The sequence below is a fragment of the Asterias rubens genome, chromosome 19, assembly GCF_902459465.1.
Source record: "Asterias rubens chromosome 19, eAstRub1.3, whole genome shotgun sequence".
Lineage (NCBI taxonomy): Eukaryota > Metazoa > Echinodermata > Asteroidea > Forcipulatida > Asteriidae > Asterias > Asterias rubens.
In genome coordinates, this window is record NC_047080.1 from 12009513 (window position 1) to 12032039 (window position 22527).

Here is a 22527-nt window from a genome sequence, read left to right on the forward strand (position 1 = left end):
CATTGTAAGTTCTGCTTTAAAGTTGAGCAATGTATGACGATAACAATTGCGTGAATAGTGAAGTGGTATACAACAGCTGATACTTTGTTCGCACTGTATCATACATCATACACACGACTGAACTTGGTTAAAGCATTTCTACCTCCATGGTTAAAGGCACTGGATAGCCTACTATTGGTAATTACTCAAAGTAATTGTTAGCATAAAATCTTACTTCGTAAAGAGCAATGGAGAGCTGTTGATAGTATAAAACATTGTGAGCAACGGCTCACTCTGAAGTAACGTAGTTTTTTAGAAAGGGGTAATTTCTCACTCAAATAATAAAAGACTTTAGCTGAAGCCTCTTATTATGCAGCAAAGCACACAATGAAACAAGGATGTTTTTTCTTGTATTATTCTCTTGCAACTTCGATGACCAATTGAGCCCAAATTTTCACAGGTTTGTTATTGAATCACTTCAAGTGAGAGAACTGGTCTTTGACAATTACCAAACGTGTCCAGTGCCTTAAATCTATAATAATCAACTCAGAATGTTATCCACTGCTGTCCGAGCATTAAACAATGCATAGGCACTGATGTTATTAAACAACTCGTTGGAGGCTGAAAGTTGGTTTTGACTACTTGGCATGGTCATTTTAAAGCACTAATAGCAATGCATGTTCAGAGAAGAAAACCAAACACTTGAAGATATAGCTAGCTGATATACAAACATTGACTGCTTCGAGTGTAGTGGTTAATATACCCCTGCAGCCAGGATTCTGTTATTATCTTTAAAACTACAAAGTGGTCGTGGTAGTGGCAGTTTCAACCACAGCATGAGTAAAAACAGTCAATAATGTGTTTTGTTACACCCCCAATATAATTTACCAATACTTCTAGGTACAAAGAAGCTAATGTTGCTATGGGGATAGTAGACTGGTTGCTATGGTAGAAACGGGTATAGTACATTGTTTGATGTGTGGGTATAGCGCATAACAATGCTACTAAAAATAAAATGTGTGATGCAGTATAGAAACCAATCAAAAGGCAGGTTCTTATAAGGGAAGTTATAACTCCAACTATCAAACATGCGTGGTGATCTATCAAATGATTACATAAAATAATCGTGATGCAATAGAAAACTCTTTCATAAACAAGTATTCTGTTAACAAATATTTTTATTGACATCATTTCAAAACTATCTTGTTTTCATCACAATAACGTCTTAAAAGCTGAACATACATTTATAAATACCAAAACAAAAGTAAAAACTATGTTAAGATGGAGAAATCTTTTCCCTTTTTATGTAGGCAGTTGATAGTTGGGCTACAGTCCCCAATCCCCCACTATATTCCACTTTATGTTCATTCAACACCAAAAATGTTTGGAATTGGTTAAGATTGGTATGCCTAGCGCAGTGATAAGTGATTGTTAAATAAAATAGCCCTTAAGTCCTCAATCCCCCGCAATGAGACATCTTCCAGAAGAGGATTTTGGAGGGGTCAGAGGTCACCAAAAGCTACAACAATATTATTTGTCAGGATATAAATCATGTTTTGTTCTCATTCAGTACAAATTGGTTTCCATTCCTGATCAAGCCCCCCACATGATCAGTTCAATTGAAGATTTCCATTCTGTTGGGGTCGTTGGGCTCTTGGCATTGTCCACAGTCTCGCCCAGAAGTTTTGAAACAAACTGTGGGCGATATATACACAGATCAACCCTCGCACTTGGTTGTTATAATGGTCCAAAATCATCTCTCTGTAGATTCAAAAAATAAGAAAGGAGATAACTTTTATAATTTCAAACAGCATTTTCATCATCTGATTAGAGACATTATGAGGAGTTGGCCCAGTATAAACAAATAACCAGTTAATATTTTGCAATAATGCATCAATGTACTTTACATTAGTGCCCTGATCATTGGGCCAATAACATTCCGTTAATCTTCCTCAGCTCCTTGGGGAGCACACAGCCCCGAGCTACCGTGGCACTCCAGTTGCTTTCTCCTACACAATATTAACATTCTCTAGACATTTCTTACCATCTCGTTGTACGTTGTAACATGTTGGCGAATCTTGGAAGTGTCTGTCCATGTCACAAAGTCCTCCAAATTCCTGTACGGCAGGTAAAAACAAAAAGCAAAATTAAGTTAGAATACTTTCAGCAAAATTGTTAAAGATGGTGTCTTTCATAATTCTTTCACAGCTAACAGCTACAGATGACAGTAACAGCATTGATTTACTCACTTGTTAACTAAGAACGCAGGATCTAACACAAGCTCTGGTCCAACTCGTATATCTGAATCAGGCAGTTAAAGATTCTTCAACGACACAGATGATTTTCAACTGAAGAGAAGTGAGTGTTACTTTTATACAAATAAAGCAAAAACATTTAATTACAAAATTGTGGCCCTTTGGGTTGTTGGAAATTGAAGTCACATGGAAAAAAAGTGTACAGTTTGTGTCTTTCCCATTGTGTTTATTTTTACACCGATTATGTCTTTTGTACCAAGGTTTTTTTTGTTTTTTTTTGTGTTTTGCCTTGAAACCTAAAGCAAGGAATAATTCTCAAGAAAAATATCAGTGTTAAAGGGAGGGTATACCTCTGGTTATTACTAAAAAATTAATGACAATACTCGGTAAGAAGCTCTGCAGCCGTTAATAACAGAATATCATAATGAATGTGCATATTGAGAAACAATTCCCTTCCCAGGAAAGTGGTTTAGATAGGATTTCAAACATTTCAATCCGAATTGTACTCCAATTACAAATTATTCACGCTTTATATTAATTTACCAAATTTTATACGACCCCTGGGGCGATCTCACAAAGAGTCCTAACTTAGGACTAATCCTAGGAGATATACAAATTGCATGGATAGTCCTAAGTTAGGACCAGTAACTGGTCCTAACTCGAGATAAGACTAGTCCTAACTCTTTGTCAAATCCACCCTGACCTGTATGCTTCGTTTTTGGAAGGGCAAGGGCACCAAGACATTTTCTCCTTGGTAAAGGGCACCAAGACATTTTCTCATTGGTAAAGGGCCCCTATTGTAAATTTCTATGTAGGCATTTCAAGGGCACCAAGGCAATGACTAGAGGGCATTGAGGTAATTGCCTGCATTGCCTCTGTGAAGTATCAAAGTGCATATGTCACAAGTAAGTTTTATAAATACAATTTACTTAAAGGATACGTCCTTGCTCAATGAATCTAACAGCATTGGCCACGGACTCCGCCATATTGAGTCTCACCATGACAACAGGGAGTCTTCTTCTACAAAACGCTGATGCATTTACTTTGGAACAAAGCTCCAGACTTCGCTTTGTAGGGATCAGACCCATCATGTATCTGCAAGCAAAACAAGATCAATAATGAAAGATTGTATAAGATGCTATAGTGCTAAAATTAATGTTTAAGCACATGAAAGGAAAATGTCACTTTAAACCATCATCTATAATGAAAGATACAGTAAACTAAAGATCAACACTCACTATTAGCCCTCACTTTTAAAGTCACCTGGAAATATATATTTTTTTTCTTTCAAACATAAGAGTATATGCTTACGAAAAAAACAAACGATTTTTTCAGTAATGGTTTGGCACGATTTATATGTTTAAAAAATACATAAAGTTGTTTGGGGGGCTGACTCCGCCTACCCCTTTTGTGACGTCAATCGAGGCAGACTTTGCCTGCAATGCGTATAGTAAACACACGTGCAAAGTACATGTACGTCCAAGTCGTAAGTTGGTACATTTCAAAAATTGTTTTTCTGCATTCAGCAGCAATACACCTGGTCGGCATTGCCGGAAAAAACAAAAAAATATTTTTTTGAAACGTACAAACTCACGACTTGGTCCGTCCATGTACTTTGCAATTGTGTTTACTCTATGCATTACAGGCACAGTCTGCCTCGATTGACGTCACGAGCAGCGCCCTCTCGGGTCGGGGTCTACTCTTAAATTTGTAAATAACATAAAACCTGATTTTTTAAAACCTTAGTTAACTGTTTATTCACATTCCACTCATCAAAACACATATTATAAGTGACACAAGCTTTATTTTGAAAAAAAAAACTACTTCCAGTTGACTTTAAAGCTTATTCAGGCTTAAGTAAGCACAAGACTTTTTGTATAAATAAAATATAAAAAATCAGTCTTTCCTAAATCGTTCAATACCTCATTGGTGCGTAAGGATGACTTGGAAAAGAAAAGAGGAAAAAACACTCCAAAATGAGAAACTATGTTTTATGACAAAATATTTTTCATTCTTGAACTTGTTTACTTTGAGTGTTGACTCTGTTTTGCAAAAGTTTTCTGAAATACGTAAAATAAAAAAACAAACTGTATGATTTAGCATTAATTAATATTCTGAACCTTACTTACAGTTTTTCGATGAGCTGTGATGTGCATTGTGTTCGGAAAGGGTCCTTAGGGTCCAACTGCTTTATCTTATTCGCCAATGTACGTACATGACGACTGAGTTTATTATACCTAGGTATAGATAAAAAGAAAAAAATTCAGTGGTTTTGGAGTTAATTAACGGGGGATAAATTGGTGGCGACGTGCAGAAAAGTATCCCCCCTGTTTAAATAATGTTCCTACTCCGCTCATATAATGTTATTGTTACTTTTTAACTTTGCTTTGTCTTTTTTTGTGTTAGTTAATATTCCTCCAGAGTCCATGCCACGGTTCATTCAATTAAAAAAGGGGAAACACTGACTGACACAAGTGACAGTGCTGGTGAGGTGGGAGACCTCAGTCACTAGAGTCATCGTTTGCCAACGCCAACGGGTTACCCTCAAAAATAAAAAATATAAAAATAAAAAGGTACAGATACAGCTATATAGATGAAAAAAATAATTAAACAAACACCTTAACTTGTAAAATTGAAACTGAAGTTCTTCAATGTGGTCCTACTTCTTTCGTCGTCAAAAAATCAACTTTACTGGGCCCGTACTAGCCTCATTTGTGTGGCCAAGGCTAAGGATTCAGCTTGCCTTGGCCACACACACAAGTGGGGCTAGGCCCGTACTAAAAAAACATTCGACATCATAATTTTTGCTTACTTTGTGTAGTCTTCTCTTTTTTGAATGTGGTATTTTCTCAGCACTTTCACCTCGTGCAAGTTGTTGTCGACTTCCCATGATATAAAGTCGACTTTCTTCAACAATTTTTGTTCGTGAAACTTGAGTTTTCTCATGTTGATCTTGTTGCAGCATGCATTTCACGTGTAATAGCATTGAAAAAACTGTGTCTCACCACTTTTTCTGATGGAAATGGCTTAAACACGTCTGGGACCCGTACCAAAACGCTTATTTCTATATAGCGCCCTCTCTTGCTGTTAATTATTCAACCCCCAAAACCCTTGTGGTTTATGTTAATATTCAGTACAATTTTAATGCCATTTTTGCCTGCCGCCTCCAGCCCCGGGTTGGAAATGCAGATATGATTTCGTCCTCACTCGCTGTCAACCGAACTACTAAAAAAAAATCCGTATAAATATATTGTTTAACATTGAAATGATGTGTAAAAATGTTCCTCCATGTATAGTGGTTGTCAAGGGCGTGGCGAGTTTGTGAGATCGGATATAGGCCTACATTCAAGAAATACTGGAGATCTTAATCATCCAATGTCAAGAATATGCATGAAGTAGACAAGTGCAAGAACGGCGGTCTTAAAATACAAGCAAACACACTAAAAGTTTCGTTAGCAAAAATAAACCCCCCAAAACCCAGTTGTGTCGTCGGTGGGCCACATGCGCACATTGACTGCGCGATCTTCAATGGGATCGAAATCACCACACCGTAGCCTCGTGTTCATTCAAATCACTCAATCCCAATCAGAAAAGAATTAAGAATGAAGAGTCCTTGAGCAAAAGAAAAGGAAGTCACTTTTATTAACGACCTATGAGCAGTAGAAACTTGAGGTTAATGAATCCAGGTTAAAGTCACCTGGAAGTGGTATTTTTTCAAAATAAAGCTTTTGTCACTAATGTGTTTTGATGAGTGGAATGTGAATAAACAGTTAACTAAGGTTTTAAAAAAATCAGTGCTTATGTTATTTACAAATTTAAGAGTAGACCCCGACCCGAGAGGGCGCTGTTCGTGACGTCAATCGAGGCAGACTTTGCCTGTAATGCGTAGAGTAAACACAATTGCAAAGTACATGTACGGACCAAGTCGTGAGTTTGTACGTTTCAAAAAAATATTTTTTTGTTTTTTCCGGCAATGCCGACCAGGTGTATTGCTGCTGAATGCAGAAAAACAATTTTTGAAATGTACCAACTTACGACTTGGACGTACATGTACTTTGCACGTGTGTTTACTATAGGCATTGCAAGCAAAGTCTGCCTCGATTGACGTCACAAAAGGGGTAGGCGGAGTCAGCCCCCCAAACAACTTTATATATTTTTTAAACATATAAATCGTGACAAACAATTACTAAAAAAATTGTTTTATTGTTCGTAAGCATATACTCTTATGTTTGAAAGAAAAAAAATATGTATTTCCAGATGACTTTAAGTTTTGTTGCCGCTTTGGGTGTTTTCGGCTTTGCTTCGCCACTTTATAACTGAACAACTTTTCGCTTTCTTGAAAGTGTTTTAATCCTGAAAAGCGCTGTAGGCATAACATTGGCATACAATATTTGTCACGACTAGGGGCCTATTTGATTTGCTTGTAAACTTATAATTATAAAAATTGCAGTAAAGATAGCGTCAGCATAATTATTTCAGATGGTTCTCGCAAAGTGATGCAGTCTCGGTTTGGTCATTATATCAGAGTTTTGGATCTGCTCTCAAAGTGCAATCGTTAAAGGAAAGTTGGGTTAAGTTCACTTAGTAATCGATAATGCATTATAGGGCCTATGCCTATATTATTATAACCCCACTTAGCCGAATAAGTGTATGGTTCAGTGTGGCGCCACATAGTTCCGGATTAACAGCGTGTTTTTTGTAACCTTGGGTTTAGCTATGGAGCATTGTGACATACTTTTTTGTATTCCTCGGAAGCTTGACGTGATTTAAGTGGATTCTGTCCATATTGAGTGGATGTTGGTGGTGGGTAGTGGGATAGTGTGTGTTTAACCCTTCTCTGGTTTAACTCAGGTTCAAAGAGTCCAGCCAAAATTATGACCGTGTACGTTGTAATGTGTGAGGTTCATTTTTAGCGACCTTCACAAATAAGTTTGACAGACAATCGACGTATTGACGTAATTGATAATTAGAACATAGGTATTGTAATTATGTTTTAACTTTACACATAAAAACAAATCTCGGTCAGAATTTGTGACCCGGATTATTGAGGGTTAGGTTTGGGGTAAGGGCCGACCCACCCCCCCCCCCCCCCCCCGTGAGAGGCTGACCCAGGAAGTAGTTAAAAGAAGCAATCTTAACGGAGTCTGTAACAGTGACCCATTTCTGGGTCATACATACACACTAGCTTAAAACAAACCAAAAAATATAATTGTGTTCATCCATTAATAGTTTACATGTATATATCACTAAAATAATCGGGCCCCCCGTGGCAAGATTCTCTAGTCACCGTGTCCTTGGTGGTCTACTAATCATAAAAAAAACATTAAACAAAAACGACTTTAGAAATAGCCTTCGATAAACACACTCTGCTTAGGGTTGAAATTTCAGGCCAATATTACTATTTTTGTTTTCATTTATACCATTATTTGTCTGGTCCTTTTGGTTGATAAGCAGTTATAAAACAGCTAATTCAAAATACAAAATATTGTTTTCATTTTAAGAACAAAATAAAAATTTACAACTTTGTGATTAATTTGTACTTCTTCAAAATAATTTCTTCAAGTGTTCGAGTAATCAGTAAAAGTTTTTTTTTTATATCAACTGAACTTTTGGTCGGTGTAACTCTTAAAAGATTACATAATGTTTATAGAGTTTTCATGTTTTTAGTTCTCTTCGTATGGTCAGTGTAAACTTTGCCAAAATCTAAGACATTCTTCTGAGTCCTCCATCCTCATTCTCGTAACCCCTGCAAGGGTCAAACATTAACAGGTTATTCAAGTCATGGCGAGTGATTTTGTAAGCATTGTCCGGAGTGGGGCGTACTATTCAGTGTAAACGGGCACACAATCACGCCGAAAGAACGGGGACATTCCACGGGTCCTGGCCCTGGCTTCATCACCCGGTAACAATGGGGTGAAAAGACAGGACCACTCGGCCGGAGGGAAGGCTCAATTCGCGCTTGCAAGTTGGATGTGTTCGGTGTTTTGTTTCTTTCTCAATCGATTTGAAACAATATCAAGGGCTTTTTGTTTTACAACCAGAAGTTAAATGATATTCAATTAAATGAACAATTTAATATACTCAATTTTGTAATAACATCAAGTGCTTTTTTATTTTTACAACCAGAAGGTGAGAAAGTATTTATATTAATGTTTAATTGTAGGCAGGGAGAAATAATTTTAAAAGACATCTTTATACTTTAATTTCCTTGAAATAAAAATGCGGTGCCAACAAATTGTCTTCGTTATTTCCACTATAATTGTCGGTCCTTGTATATTTATGGAGAAGTTAAGTTGTTTTTCTCGACACCTTTTTTTAAGAATAACCTATCGGTAATTTAGCCTCTGTATTCAAGTATTGTGTGCTGTGTCTATTAATCAAATTGCGATACTTTTTCTTCACCAAATGTTTCCTTAAAGATGATAGGTTTGTTTGTAAAGCTATATAACTTGATTTAATTAAACTTACTGATTCAATTTGCCCCTCCGAATCACTTTCTAATCCTAAAACCCCCTCTCCACAAATGAGAAGAATAAGACGCCAACAAATTTACCTATGAAAGACTCTAGGGGTGCGCTTACGTAACTCACTTCAGAGGGAGATAAAAAGAGTATGAGCCGTTTGGGAGGGGCTTTAGTGAGAGTGCCTAGATCTGGATATCACTTATCGGCAGAACGAGTACAGTCTTCAGTTTGGTGCTAAGACGGTTTTTGCTGGTTCATCACCGTCTCTCTGCCGTTATGGAGTCCAGGTTACTCGGCGTTGCCTCCGTGGCTGTCTGCCTCTTATGTTTAGCAACACCGTACTTCGCCAAACCACTAACTCAGGTAAACCAATCCTTCATGATTCACATCCAGATTTGAAAAGTTCTTAAGGATTTTCCTTTTTATTTTATTTGATGTACAGCATGTCGTTTATAATGGGGCGGGGTGGCGCTCTTAAACACCCATAAATGTTATGTAAAGAACTCAAACTGCAATAGCAAGTTTGTGTTCAAAATTTCGAGCTGTTTTTGGCTAATTTGCTTCAATTTTAAAATAAGATTGTGTTTAAGATTATGTTTCATTTGGCGCTACCATGAGAAATTCTCATACGCTGACCACACCGGATTCACCACACCCCGTCCTAGATCGAAAATTAAATCGATGACGCCTAACCACAAGCTACTGTGATTGGCCAATTGGCTGCACGTGGCAGTTTATGAATGAACAAAAACGCCCTTTCAGATTTCTTGTTTCAAGAAGTTTTATTGGTTCAAAACTGACCGCATAGTTTGTTCTGCATTTTGCCCAATGCTAAATTACTTTAGTCGGCCCGTTTAAAAAGCAACAACGATCATCTTTTTCTTGAGTAAAAACGTATTCTACTTTACAAACATTTTAAAGTTGGGTCTTAACTTTGTAAAAAATAAAGGATAACTTTCCGTATGGCGCCACCACCTTTTCACTCATTTTGACAAAAAGGGATATCTCATTGAGGTAAATTAGATACTATATTATTTCATATCGAATGAAAAAGTGGTGGCGCCATACGGAAACTTTTCCAAAATAAAACGCCCATTTCAATTTTGGCTAAAATAATGTTTACTTTTGCTAAAACGCCTGTGCACGTCCTCCATGGTCACATCTTCAACAGTTTGATTTTTAAAATGCACGAAGACAACAAAATGGTAATTAAATCATGGAAATCTTTAGTCACTATTTTAATCTATCAGACCCCCTCAAAATTGTAAATTGAAATGACCAAGGGTAATTTGAAGATTTTTAATGTAAAAAAGGGACAAACTCGAAGGGCAGAGATTCGACGCACGTGTGTGAAAGAGCCTTAAGCCTCGAGAACTTGGAACTTGTCCAACATTTTATTCAACAAGTCCTTAGACGACCTCGTGTTCAAAATATGACCTGTTTCCCTGATATTATTGTTACTACAGCAGCTAAAATCATGCAAATTGAGAAAGCACAATGACATTTATTTCTGTAGTGTTGATTCCAAGTAGGACTTGAAACTTTGAATGTGTTGGTAACAGAGAGAGGTTTTTGGTAACACCATGATAATTATCTCTTCCCAAACGAGATAATCACATAATTAGTGTTATTGCAAACTTCTCTTAGTCCTATAGTTGTAAATTTCAAATTTTAATTTTTCAAATTGTTGATTTCTAAGGAAATAATAGTATCCGATCTGACTGCCACTGTTTCTTTCAAGGCAAATACAACTTCTCAATTTGTGTAATTAAGTGTAATTTTATTTAATATAAAATGTACCTGTTCATGTTTGTTGTGTTGTCATTTAGCCTTCGAGAAAGACTCTGCTAGGGTCGAAACGTCAGGCCATTAACTATTTTTTCAATTATTTAATATTGAAAGAAAAAGTGGCAGTTGGCGACGGAAACCGTTCAACTTCTTGTTCCTCTCTGTATATCTTTAAGTGCTAAACATTGTCCATTTTTTTTGTAACTTTTCATTCACTATGGCGTCCATGTCAAACGTATAATTATAATCTTTCTTTTTGATATCTATTTATGAATCGCAGCGTTAAAGTAAATGGCTTTCCGCGTATGTGTGTATGGGCTCGTGAGCACTTTTGGATGAAGCATTGAGGAATGAAATTTCCTTCTCGGTTGAAGCGAGGGGAAGTTATTTGCTCCAAATGTCATTTTCTATCTCTTCGTCATAAGATGTTGTCATCCAGAAATGTAAACAATTCTAAACAGACGCAACTTCTCATACACCACCCAAAACATGAAATGAGTCAGGGTATCTAAGGTGGGCGTTGGCCGTCTGGTCGTACCCTGGTTTTCCCCAAGTCCTCAGACCACCTTGGGGTCAGGGTGTCGATTGTGTCCTATCTATCCCCCATATTAGCAAGTCAAAACCCTTCTAGAAATCCATGTTAACAATGCGCCATTTCAAGCGTTATGTAAGCCTCTCTTTGCGGAGGCATTGTTTGCTTGGTTTGTGCATAAAGCTTCTGAAATCTCGAAGTGAAGTGAAGGGTGTTTGGACACAACTGGCCGTATGGTCGACTTTCCGGTTCTGACCGGTTGGATTCACCGAGAGCAAAGAATTTGATTAATTGAAACCAATTACCAAGAGCCGTCAACAAAATGAAATAGAAAGTTCATAATAAAAGGGTTTTTTAAATAATAAAATCATACAACAATAATACTAATTGAATGCTTCTATGAAATTTTAGAAACCCTTTTTTAGAAACAAATCGGTAACCTGCCGCCACTTGTTCATTCGTTATGAATTAAATAAGTGTCTCATTTACTCGAATGAGATATTCCTTCTGCTGGTTAAGAATGAGTGCAAAAGTGGTAGCAGGAAATCTTTCCCGTTATTAAAGGAAGCTAGTTCCCAATAAGAATTTGTTTTCTTTTACTTTTTTTTGTGTCAAAAGTATAACTATTCGCGTCTGTCTGAATTTCCACTAAAACTTCCCAGTCAATGTTATTACAATCAAAATGAGTTTGGCGACAAATCAAAATTAATTGTACACAATCTTCCCACTCGAGACGGAGGAGTGAAAAATGTGGAACTTAAAAAAAAATGTTCATCTTAAGGCTTTCTACGTAGAAGTTTTCAACAGGTCTTTAACAACTGGTGCTATATGGTGGTCTAGCTCTATATGTAAAATATGTAGGGTAGATATGTAATGACCAGAGAGCAAGATGTAATGACCCAGTGAGGAGAATGCCTTGTGCAACGTGGAGAAATCTCGGGCTATTCACATGCAAATTAACAAATAATCTGGTTTACTCTGGGTCAATTATTAACTCGATAGCCTACAATCAATCCATATTAATTTGTTCTGCACCTGTGTTTCTTGTTAGCCTTATAGTGTTTAAGCATTGGTATCCTTAATTTAGTTATCATGGTACCTCAAGAAAGTTGAAACTTTTTAGAAGGTGCCGAGTTGAATCATGAACCATGGTAGTGCATTTTACCATTAGTGTGTGGAGCTACCCGTTCAACCAACATGTAGCCGGCCTGACTGCTAGCATGCTGGGTTCATTGTGATTGACTTTTTATGGCCCCCATCTCACACTATACCATGCCGTGACAGTCTTCAGGTTCTATTGTTAGCCATCTACAAATACCTCCCTTATGTTAATCCCTGTTGTGTAAACGAATCACGCCAGCGGAAATTCCTTTGCCAAGGCAGCATTAGAAAGCAATCGAATTGTGACTGGAGGAAATCACTTAGCAGAAAAAAATTAAATCAACTGGGTCGATTTTTCTATTATTTGATAAAGATTTCTTGTGCAAAAAGAAAGAATCAATTACGTTCTTGGCCTTAATTAAGTTCTAAGCATGTAATATAACGTTATAGTCATAGGTTTATCGTCATAAAGGATGCATTCTTGTGGTTATATAAAAAATTAAGAGCAGTCAAACTCTTGATTGATTTTCCTTTCCTATACTCAGTAGGCCCACTTTCCCAAGTAATGCGCAAAAAACCCACATGTAAATCACTCGGTTGGATTCAGACCCAGTACCGTCCTTTGCATCTTAACAGTTGTCCTGCACAACAAATATACTTATTGATATGTATTTTGAATGTGTTCTTTCCCACAGAATATCGAGCTGAGCTCGGAGGATCGTCTTTATTATTTCGGCCAAAAGGAAGGTAAAAGTCACAATATCATGTAACCATTAATCCTCTCTACTAAAATTACACTTTTGATGACAATTTTGACATGACAATAATAAATGCATTTTATAGTTATTCAAATGAAACACCCGGTGTTCGATAATGTTTGATACATGTACAAGAATGGCGTTGATTTCCTTAAGTTCATAAGGGTTTATAGAGTCTCGATCTACAACAAAGATGCGACCTTGTCTTTTCTTAAGCAAGAATTTCTAGTGTCCGCTATTTTATCCCTTTTCTTCTGGTTACCTTGATGTATTGTAAGACTCGCCGCTTTCAAAAAACATCTTTCAGACGACTCATTTAATTTGTTGCTTTCTTCTCAGTGCAAGATTTCGAGCTGGTCTCACCGAGCCGATGGAATCGAGCTGCCCCTGGCAAAGCCGCTCTACATCAAGCATCCTTTGAAGCCTTTGGTGAGGATTTCAACCTCGATCTCAAGGGCAAGAAAGGTCTTATCAACGCTGCAACCGTCTTACATAAAGTTGGCCAAGATGGAAAGGTTAAATTGAGCCAAATCAGTAATAATTGCGATCTGTACGAGGGGACGTCTAAGAAACATGACAAATCTCACGTTTCAGCCAGCATTTGCGGCGATAAGGTAAGGGTTTCACCTCAAGATTTAATTTTTAAAATTTATTTTAATTTTAAACCAACTCTGCAATATTGAAGAAAATATTTTGAAACCGATTTAGTCGACGTGCCAGTAGATGTGTAAGATTAAGTTTAGGGAATACAAACTAAATTATTACTGTTACTTTTGCTTCACTGTCTTGCAATTTATGTGCAAGCGGAAGCAAACATTTACACTGCTTTTTGCAGCTTTCTCCAACTGTTAAAGTTCAAATAATTAAACTTAATATATTAAATTATTCTTTCACTTTAACTGTACTTCTTTAGATCGAGACAACAGTTGAGACTGATGCTTTTTAGTCAAATCATTGAAGTAAAAATAATACAAACATTCCGGAACGGAATTTTGTATAAAGTTATTATTTCACTTTCTTTTAACTTGTTAAGATTGAGGCAACAGTCAAGACGAAGGGAGCCGTTTTCCACATCCAACCTCTCCTTCCAAAACATCAGGAGCTACTAGCTACTGATGATAAAACAACAGTGGATGAACCGGTCACGAAAAACATGCATATGGTGCTTAGAAGAAGCGTGAACATCGAGGCGTGTGACATGCAAAGTAAGCTAAACTTCTGCAAAATTTGTGTTATCAAAACATTTTTGTGAAACTTTGTCGATAACGCCTATTGACACCTATATATATCAATTTTGGGTGAAACAATTGTGCGCGTTATTTTCTAGCAAATTAAGTTTCAATGTTTTATAATACTTGAATGCATCAGATGCTGGTAATACAGATTCTGAATTTCATTTAAGACGAAAAATTGCATTTGAAATGGAAACTTCCTCAGAAAAAAAATCAACAGTGGTGGCAAATTTCACTGTTTGTGACAAAGGAGATTGAGTCTACCACCGAAACACACAAAAGCCATAACTTAAAAACAAAGCAGGCGATTTGTATAACCAAGACGAGCAGTTAATTGAGGCAACTGTATTTACGAATACCATTTTCTTCCCCTTTTTGCAGCTGAAAGAATAACTTCCAGCGAGAGGCAGAAAAGGTCCACAATTGAAGAGCCGATTTACGTTGAAGCTTCGGTGGTTGCAGACGACATGATGTTCAAAATTTATGGAACCAATACTGAAGAGTACATTCTCACCATCATGAACCAGGTATGTAACGATGTCTGTGATTGATCAAAAAGTTTGGGGGCTTTAAACGATTCGTTTCATCTGTTTTCATGACGTTTCAACAAGTCAAACTAAAACACTGTTTAATCAACTTTGCAATGATAAGCATTCTGTGCAAGTAGCAGATTCAACAAATAATTATTGTTGCAATTTAAAATATTTGTTATTCGATTTTTTGTGTATAGGTGGCAGGTATGCTGAAGGATTCTAGTCTTGGTGTCCAAGTCAATCTCCGCATCACAGACATCAAAATCATCGAGTCGCCTCAGGTAAAGATAATTGCAGACAACTTTTTACATGGCACTTTTAATACACCGTATATTTTCTTTAACTTCAATAGTTTGAAACACTTGAGGGCGCTGTTACAATAAGTAGCACCTGTGACTGAAAAACCATACCGGGGTTTTCGAAATCGGTTTTTCACATTATTTATACTGGTAATACTTTTGTCTTAATATTGTTTAGGATGACCTGCAACTATCTGAGAATCTGGATGAGACTCTGGACAGTTTCTGCTCTTGGCAAATGGACAGCAAATCTGACATTTCGATCCTAATTACAAGGTAAAGATTATACTGGAGTGAGATGAGATGAGGCAACGACTTGCAAATAAAATAAATATATCCTTGTTGAATTACTTGTCCTCCTGCATGACATTTTCCTCTTCTTATTAAGATAACCCCCTTCTTAAATCCTCTAAAAGATTTCCTGAGATTCTAAGCACACAATGAACACAATAGGGGGAGGGGGCGGGCTAGCGAGAGGTTTTTTTGAGAGGAAATAAAGTCTGACATTGATTGTAATGATCTCAGATTGCCATCTCTTGAACATGTTGAATTGAATCATTGAGTTGAATGAGTGAATTGATGGTCTTGTTGCTGTTTGTTGTTAGTCTTTAGTAAGTTGATCCCTTTGGCTTTGCAGCACAAAATGTGGCTACTGGGGTGTTTGGAACCAACTATTATTAATTAATTTTCACATGAATAATGATACTGCTCTTCTTATACTTATAGCCTTCGAGAAAGACTCTGCCAGGGTAAAAATTAACTATTTGCTGCATTTATACCATCGGTCTATTTGGTTGGTAAGTTGTTTGCAACAGCTAATTCTATTTTCTTGCTTTATTAATAAAGTTTTTTCTCTTATTGTTTTACAGACGTGACTTGGTATCGGCTGGCAGTCATCAGGTAATGGGTAAAGCTAAGGATGTAGGTGGAGCATGTGACCCTAAGAGACGTTGTGTGATTGGACAAGATCATGGACCAAGTGGATTGATCTTTACTCTTACTCATGAGATTGGACACAGGTAACTCGAGAAATAAAATTAAAAATAATCCCTGAAATTGATGAATAAAACTGATTATTTTGTTTACACAAATAAAAGCCATTGTCATTGCTTTTGTTATGTTCAGCTAACTTTGCCATTGTGTTAGCTTTATGAAAATGTACATCATTAAGTTTTAGTAAGGTTTTTTACAGATGGAGATGAAACAACTTCATCATTTCTTTACACACACTTGTAAGAAAGTGGTCAATTGTCTCGAGCAGTAGAAAAATTTAAATTATATTGAAGACAAATTACAGCATTTATAGTTATACAAAAGACAAAAACAAAATATTTTCTGAAAACTATAGAATTTTTTTGAAATACTTGTCTCAAAAGTTACATACTGTTCTCCATGCTCTTGTTTAACAGTCTTGGTATGTATCATGATGGAGGCTTGAGCGATTGCGTCAACAAGAAGAATATCATGGCTACCGTACACTCTACTGGACCTGAGGCCTTCCAATGGTCAGAGTGTAGCCGAAATGATCTTCTCGACTTCTTGAGGTAAGTTGAAGCTTTGCATGTTGTGAAGAAACTTTGCAAGACAAGGGTAGCAAACATATATGATAATCTCTACTTTGAAGAGGCTTGCAATGATCATGTTTTGATTGATGTTGCATGCTATTTTGAAAGGGGTGTATAATAGACCAGGCGAAGACCGCTTTAACTTTTAATAAATTCTAGATCTGGGTACCATTATACTCTCCATATACTTCCAATCCCCATTTAGAGCCATATGAGAAGAGAGAAGACAATGTAGAAGTTTTAGTTTTAGATGTGGGAGGAAAACCCCAGAGAATCATTCCAGGTAGAACCCACGCAGTCAGGTTGGGACGGAAACCCAATCCACATAGTGCCCCTGTGGGATTCAAACCTAGGTCCCGGAGGTGGAAGGTGTGGCAAGACACTACTACACCAACCTGACCTTAAAGTTAAAGTTAGGATCGGCAGGTTTATAGTTCTGCTCCATTAATTAGAAATCTGACTGGAATTCGTAATTGAACTGCGTGTGATCTTTGTACTTCTACAGCCGTCCCGAGTCCAAGTGCTTGAAAGATACTCCCAAGGCTTTGAGGAAACACTTTGCATCTTCCGTCCCCATGCCTGGATTCCACTACAACGCTAGCCAGCAGTGCGCCATGACATTCAATAAGAACAGCCTGGTTGCGTCTGAAGTCCTGAATAAACCTGTAAGTTAACATTATCAAATAATAAACCATGTTGTTTATCCCTTGATATTTCAAACAATTGACCACTACGATATTGATAAAAGAGGGAGACTAGATCATCTGGCTAGATAATCTGGAAGTCGTTGGTTCAAATCCAGCTGTAGTCATTCTTCGTTCAACCCTATATCAAAATAAACTTTCACACATTTATGTAACAGTCAGGATCTGAAAATATTATTCTAATTTTTGTGTTTGGGAGATTAAGAACTTATTTTTGAAATGATTTTGTATTGTCTTTCTGTTTTGTATTTGTGTTTACAGGAGATCTGCAAAGCTCTTGTGTGTAAGACTGGAAAGGGAGAACCCGAATCAACCCTGAGTCCTCCACTCGATGGAACACGTTGTGGAACCAAAAGAGATGTAAGATTAAATTGATGATGTCACAAATTTATATATATTCTCTGCTTGATTAGAAGTCTTGAACTTAATTTGTAATTTCTTTTTTTGTTGTGGAAGGGGTCCTGATACGCCTAATTGATTTAATTTTGTTACCTTCTTCATGTGTTGTAGATTTGTATCCAAGGTGAATGCATGAAAGTCTACAGTACCTTGGTCTGCGATGGCGGAGAATGTATTCCCTTGTAAGTATCTAGTTTTATTTTATTATAGACCACAAGGAAAGCTGACTTACTGGCACCCCGAACAAAGATATTGACAAAATAGAGAGATCACCAACATAGGGCTAGATGGCCAACATAGAGCTAGATAGCTCAGTTGGTATTAAATTTGGCTTTGTTCAACCCCAAGTTACAGCCCATTTGTAATGGTTTATGTTCTCAAGGAACCATTATTATTTTCATTTTTTTTTCTCATGATAAAACTTGCATATTCATTTTGTTCTGTTCTCGTTGTAAGTGCATGCTTTATTATTCAAATGTATTCTAATTATCTCTCGACTCCAAACAAACATTGGTCACATTTGCTTCTAGAGAAGTTTGTTGGTCTCACTTTTACGATGTCCCTTTTGGTTTTGTATCTGAAAAACAAAGCCATGACATCCTGGCTCTGTAAAAAAAAAAAAAAAGTCAAGACAAGTCCCAGGTTTCAACTGGTAGGAACCCCACCCCACACAGCTCTGTCTTGCAGACACTTTGTGGACATTACTGTGTTCTGTACACATAAGAAAAATTGTATTCTACAACACTGTAAATAACAATGTGTGGACGTATGTAAGTCCACATAGTGTTTCAAGTCTCTACATAATGTTGACTTCTTTTTGTTTCCAGGTCCACATTTTATATGTAGCATTAAAACAAACACGCATAAGGAGACTTCAATCCAGCTTTCCATGTCATTTTAACAAACACGCATAAGGAGACTTCAATCCAGCTTTCAATGTCATTTTAACAAACACGCATAAGGAGACTTCAATCCAGCTTTCAATGTCATTAAAACAAACACGCATAAGGAGACTTCAATCCAGCTTTCCATGTCATTAAAACAAACACGCATAAGGAGACTTCAATCCAGCTTTCCATGTCATTTTAACAAACACGCATAAGGAGACTTCAATCCAGCTTTCAATGTCATTTTAACAAACACGCATAAGGAGACTTCTATCCAGCTTTCAATGTCATTAAAACAAACACGCATAAGGAGACTTCAATCCAGCTTTCAATGTCATTTTAACAAACACGCATAAGGAGACTTCTATCCAGCTTTCCATGTCATTAAAACAAACACGCATAAGGAGACTTCAATCCAGCTTTCCATGTCATTTTAACAAACACGCATAAGGAGACTTCAATCCAGCTTTCCATGTCATTTTAACAAACACGCATAAGGAGACTTCAATCCAGCTTTCCATGTCATTAAAACAAACACGCATAAGGAGACTTCAATCCAGCTTTCGATGTCATTTTAATTAACAAATGAATTTCATTGCATTACAGCTGGTTGTCTGGTAGTTTTGTCTGTGATGCGTCAACCTGCATAGCAACCCGCTCGGTACTCTGCGTTGAACAGCACGATGACGGCACAACTATTCGAGTAACGGACCTTTCTCGCTGTCCCGCTGATGTTCCATCAACTACTCAGGCTTGTGCGGACGATGCATGCAGGTACAGCTAAGTTTGTTTAAAATGTTAAGAAAATAAATAATGTAACGCCACTACAGGGTTGTGGTTTTGTCTGGATTGATCCTAATATGAAAAAGCTGTATAACTTTGTATCAACTCCAATGGTTTGTGGTTCAAATACAACAAAAATGTTCCATAACTCGGTCACTTTTTGATGTTTGTCCACTCGTTGGCGATTGCTGATTTGTAGCATTGGCTGACCTTAATGACCTATATGATGGGTTATGTAAAGTGCTTACACTGCCAGCAACTTTTTTGTTAGCAAAACCAATTCTATAATGTTCCTTTAAAGTTAATATCCGGATTGCATGTGTTTCTTGTCGACAGGTACTCCTTTGTGATAGTAGCAGTCGGTGCTTGCTCAGTCACATGTGGTGACGGTTTCCAAACGAGAACAATATTCTGTCAAGATGCCACCACTGGCAATTCCGTCTCTGAGTCACTCTGTAACGCCAACACGAGGCCTGCATCTACCCAGAGCTGTGCAACTGGAGTGACTTGCCCTGTCACTGTCAGCTATTTCTTGGGAGAGTTTGGACAGGTTAGTTGAAGTTCCTAATGCTTGTAATTTTGTTGTTGCCCTACTCCGATGTGTAACGTTGAGACCCCTCGATCCACTAAAGCGAATGTACTTTCCCGACCCTCACACCACTGGTATTAAGCTTTGTATACTCGCTACCTTCCCGAGTTGTGTTAAAAAAGTTTGATAAACTCTAACCTTCAGCGCCTACTAAGGGGTGGCTACATGGCCCATGGTTTGACATATTTGGTTTTAATAATAATAACAACTGCATTTATATCGTGCGCCTAACACCTTTAAAGAAAGTCTCTAATTTTGATTTAATTTCTGACTAGATTTTCAAATGTAAAAGTTTGGGATGATATAAATCTTAATTGAGATTTGTTTTTCTTTATAGTGCTCAGTTACTTGTGGGGTGGGAGTACAAACCCGAAGTGTGACCTGCCGCAACAACCTTGGAGAAATCGTTAATAATATTGACTGTACCAATGCTGGTCTAGTCGCTCCTTCAGCCACCCAGGCATGCAGTGTTAACGTTGCCTGTCAAGAAAATATCCGCTACATCGCTGGACAACTCAGCACGGTGAGTAAATGAATACAGTCTCCAATTTTAACTACTAACATTTTGATACAGAGATGCAGCATGGATGAAAGTTTTCATTGTTATTAATTCTGTAATTTATTGATTCGTTACAGTGCTCTGTAACCTGTGGAACTGGTATCCAAACACGCCAAATCTTCTGCGTCAACGCGGAAAATCGTGTGGTCGCCAACTCAGTATGTGAAGCCGCCAATCTAGCCCCCTTGGCCACCGAGCTACCCTGTATCCAAGTTGCGTGTCCAGTCAGTACTTACACGGCCGTTAGAGGAGACTATGGTGCCTGCTCAGTGAGCTGTGGTACTGGGGTGGAAACCCGGGTGGTTGTGTGCTTGAACCAGGATGGACAGCAGGTTGCCATGGATCTCTGCATCGACTTTGGTATTGATGACTTGGCTACGGAGCGTGTGTGTACGCTGCCGGCGTGTGCACCTTTGTACCGCTACAGTATCGGAGCATACACTGATGTAAGATATGATTGATTGAATATTATTATTTATTTCATTTTTTTTTATTCAGCACCCAACAGCGCGAGCGCTAATAGCAGGATGGATACAAACTTTAAAAAAAAAAAAAAAAATCATAAAATGTTATAATTAATTATAAGAGATAATTAAGTACTCCCCTTTTAAACCTTGAAACTAACCAACAGAATTCGCTCCTAATTTCCCTGACAGTGTTCAGTAACCTGTGGTTCCGGAGTGAGAACCCGTGACGTCCAGTGTGTGAACCAGAACGATGAGTCAGTTGATGTGCAGGCTTGCCTGGATCTGAACCTTATACCACCAGTCTCAACCATAGTCTGTCTATTGGCTGAATGCCCAACCTTCATCTATCAATTTGGAAACTTTGGAGAGGTAAAGTTTCCATTTTCTCACAGACAATACTTGTTATTGCCAGGAGGGACAACTGTTTAGAAATTGAAGTTTGCAGTTATCCACCCAGATCTACTGCTGAAGTCATGAATACTATATATTTTTTTTATAGATCTTTATTGCCACAGCTTGTTTATCTCTCATCCGTATCAATGTTGCCACACTGAGGCAAGAAGGGTACAGTAGTCTGGCCCATTCTTGGTGTGAAAAAATCAGTATTCATTATTGGCAGAGAAGACTAGACACATGACCAAAAATGGAGCCTTTTGGACGGTCCTTTTTCACAGTTCTCGCCAATTAGGCGTGTGCTCAGACCTGAGCATGTGAGCCGCAAAAAAAGGACCACTTTGTCTGCTGCCGCCAGTGTCTCAAAAGTCTCTCATTGATTGTTGAACGTGTTTTTATTACAGTGTAGTGAAACATGTGGTGACGGTCTGAGAATGCGTCTCGTTATCTGTATCAACAACGACACTAGTGAGATTGTGAATGATGCCAACTGTCCTGGAGAGAGACCAGCCGCGACGGAGCCTTGCAATCTCCAGTCCTGTGATGTCATGTGAGTAGACCTCTAGTTCTTGGCCCAATTATCGCCGGTATTATCAGGCCTTAATGCCCAGCTTACACGCATGACTGCATAGCAGGCTTTGTTTCCCCATAGCTGTACAGGCCTCAGACGGCATTCCACCGTTACCACATACATAGTCCACAGCATTCCGGAATAGATAAGCGGCCATAGCCGCTTCCGCCCTCAAAGGGTGAAGCACAAAAGTAGAAAGCCCAATAAAAATTAGCTTACCAGAATTAAGTTACCAGTCAAATTAACATTCAACATGCACAATTTGTGACCTATTCATTTATGCTTAGCAATTTGTTAAGCAATATTTGCTGCTAAAGCAGTTTTATGAAACTCTGTGTAATTTCATGACCAATAGGATGTTCCAGAGAACATTAAACACAAGCGTCTCAAGCCAACTTTAAATAACCTCCAATTTGTTTCCTTTCTTTAGCTATCAGTTTGTAAATGGACCGTTTGGCGCATGCAACTGCAGTGGAATTCAGACGCGCCTTGTGATTTGCATCTCGCGCTCTGGAAATGAACTTGTACGCGTCGACAACCAAGTTTGTCTGGATAATGGTATCGTGTTGCCAGATCTCACGAGAGCATGTGAAGCGCCCTCAAACTGCTTAAATCCTGTCTGGGAGACGTCTGACTTCAATGGGGTAAGAATGTTTTATCTTTTGTCGT

The 22527-nt window shown here is 37.8% G+C and overlaps 2 protein-coding genes across 2 annotated transcripts in view; one reads left to right on the forward strand and one right to left on the reverse strand.

Moving 5' to 3' along the window:
* Positions 1-269: 269 nt before the first annotated feature.
* On the reverse strand, positions 270-5253 carry LOC117302899 (U3 small nucleolar ribonucleoprotein protein IMP3-like). Its single transcript, XM_033786869.1, has 6 exons — positions 5047-5253; positions 4364-4471; positions 3175-3329; positions 2229-2280; positions 2024-2096; positions 270-1740 (listed from the first exon to the last, which is right to left on the reverse strand). Exons 1-6 carry the CDS (start codon positions 5178-5180, stop codon positions 1717-1719), a joined length of 546 nt encoding a protein of 181 aa, XP_033642760.1. The 5' UTR covers positions 5181-5253; the 3' UTR covers positions 270-1716.
* A 3619-nt stretch (positions 5254-8872) lies between these two features.
* LOC117302896 overlaps positions 8873-22527 on the forward strand; it is a 42933-nt gene continuing 29278 nt past the window's right edge. The window contains exons 1-19 of the mRNA XM_033786865.1: positions 8873-9061; positions 12815-12866; positions 13217-13491; positions 13911-14082; positions 14491-14636; positions 14840-14923; positions 15120-15217; positions 15811-15960; positions 16351-16485; positions 17012-17171; positions 17472-17570; positions 17721-17791; positions 19103-19270; positions 19616-19829; positions 20206-20391; positions 20505-20873; positions 21084-21263; positions 21692-21837; positions 22289-22502. Coding sequence (XP_033642756.1) covers positions 8975-9061; positions 12815-12866; positions 13217-13491; positions 13911-14082; positions 14491-14636; positions 14840-14923; positions 15120-15217; positions 15811-15960; positions 16351-16485; positions 17012-17171; positions 17472-17570; positions 17721-17791; positions 19103-19270; positions 19616-19829; positions 20206-20391; positions 20505-20873; positions 21084-21263; positions 21692-21837; positions 22289-22502 — 3006 coding nt within the window. The 5' untranslated portion in view covers positions 8873-8974. The remainder of the gene's footprint in view (positions 9062-12814; positions 12867-13216; positions 13492-13910; positions 14083-14490; positions 14637-14839; positions 14924-15119; positions 15218-15810; positions 15961-16350; positions 16486-17011; positions 17172-17471; positions 17571-17720; positions 17792-19102; positions 19271-19615; positions 19830-20205; positions 20392-20504; positions 20874-21083; positions 21264-21691; positions 21838-22288; positions 22503-22527) is intronic.

What these genes read in the sequence shown, in the direction of transcription:
- LOC117302899 (XM_033786869.1), bottom strand. Translation starts at nt 5,180, where the DNA reads ATGAGAAAACTCAAGTTTCACGAACAAAAATTGTTGAAGAAAGTCGAC. An exon ending in CCTGCGTTCTTAGTTAACAA is followed by an intron (nt 2,097 to 2,228) that starts GTGAGTAAATCA and finishes CCTGCCGTACAG; the next exon opens with GAATTTGGAGGACTTTGTGA. An exon ending in TTACAACGTACAACGAGATG is followed by an intron (nt 1,741 to 2,023) that starts GTAAGAAATGTC and finishes TTGAATCTACAG; the next exon opens with AGAGATGATTTTGGACCATT.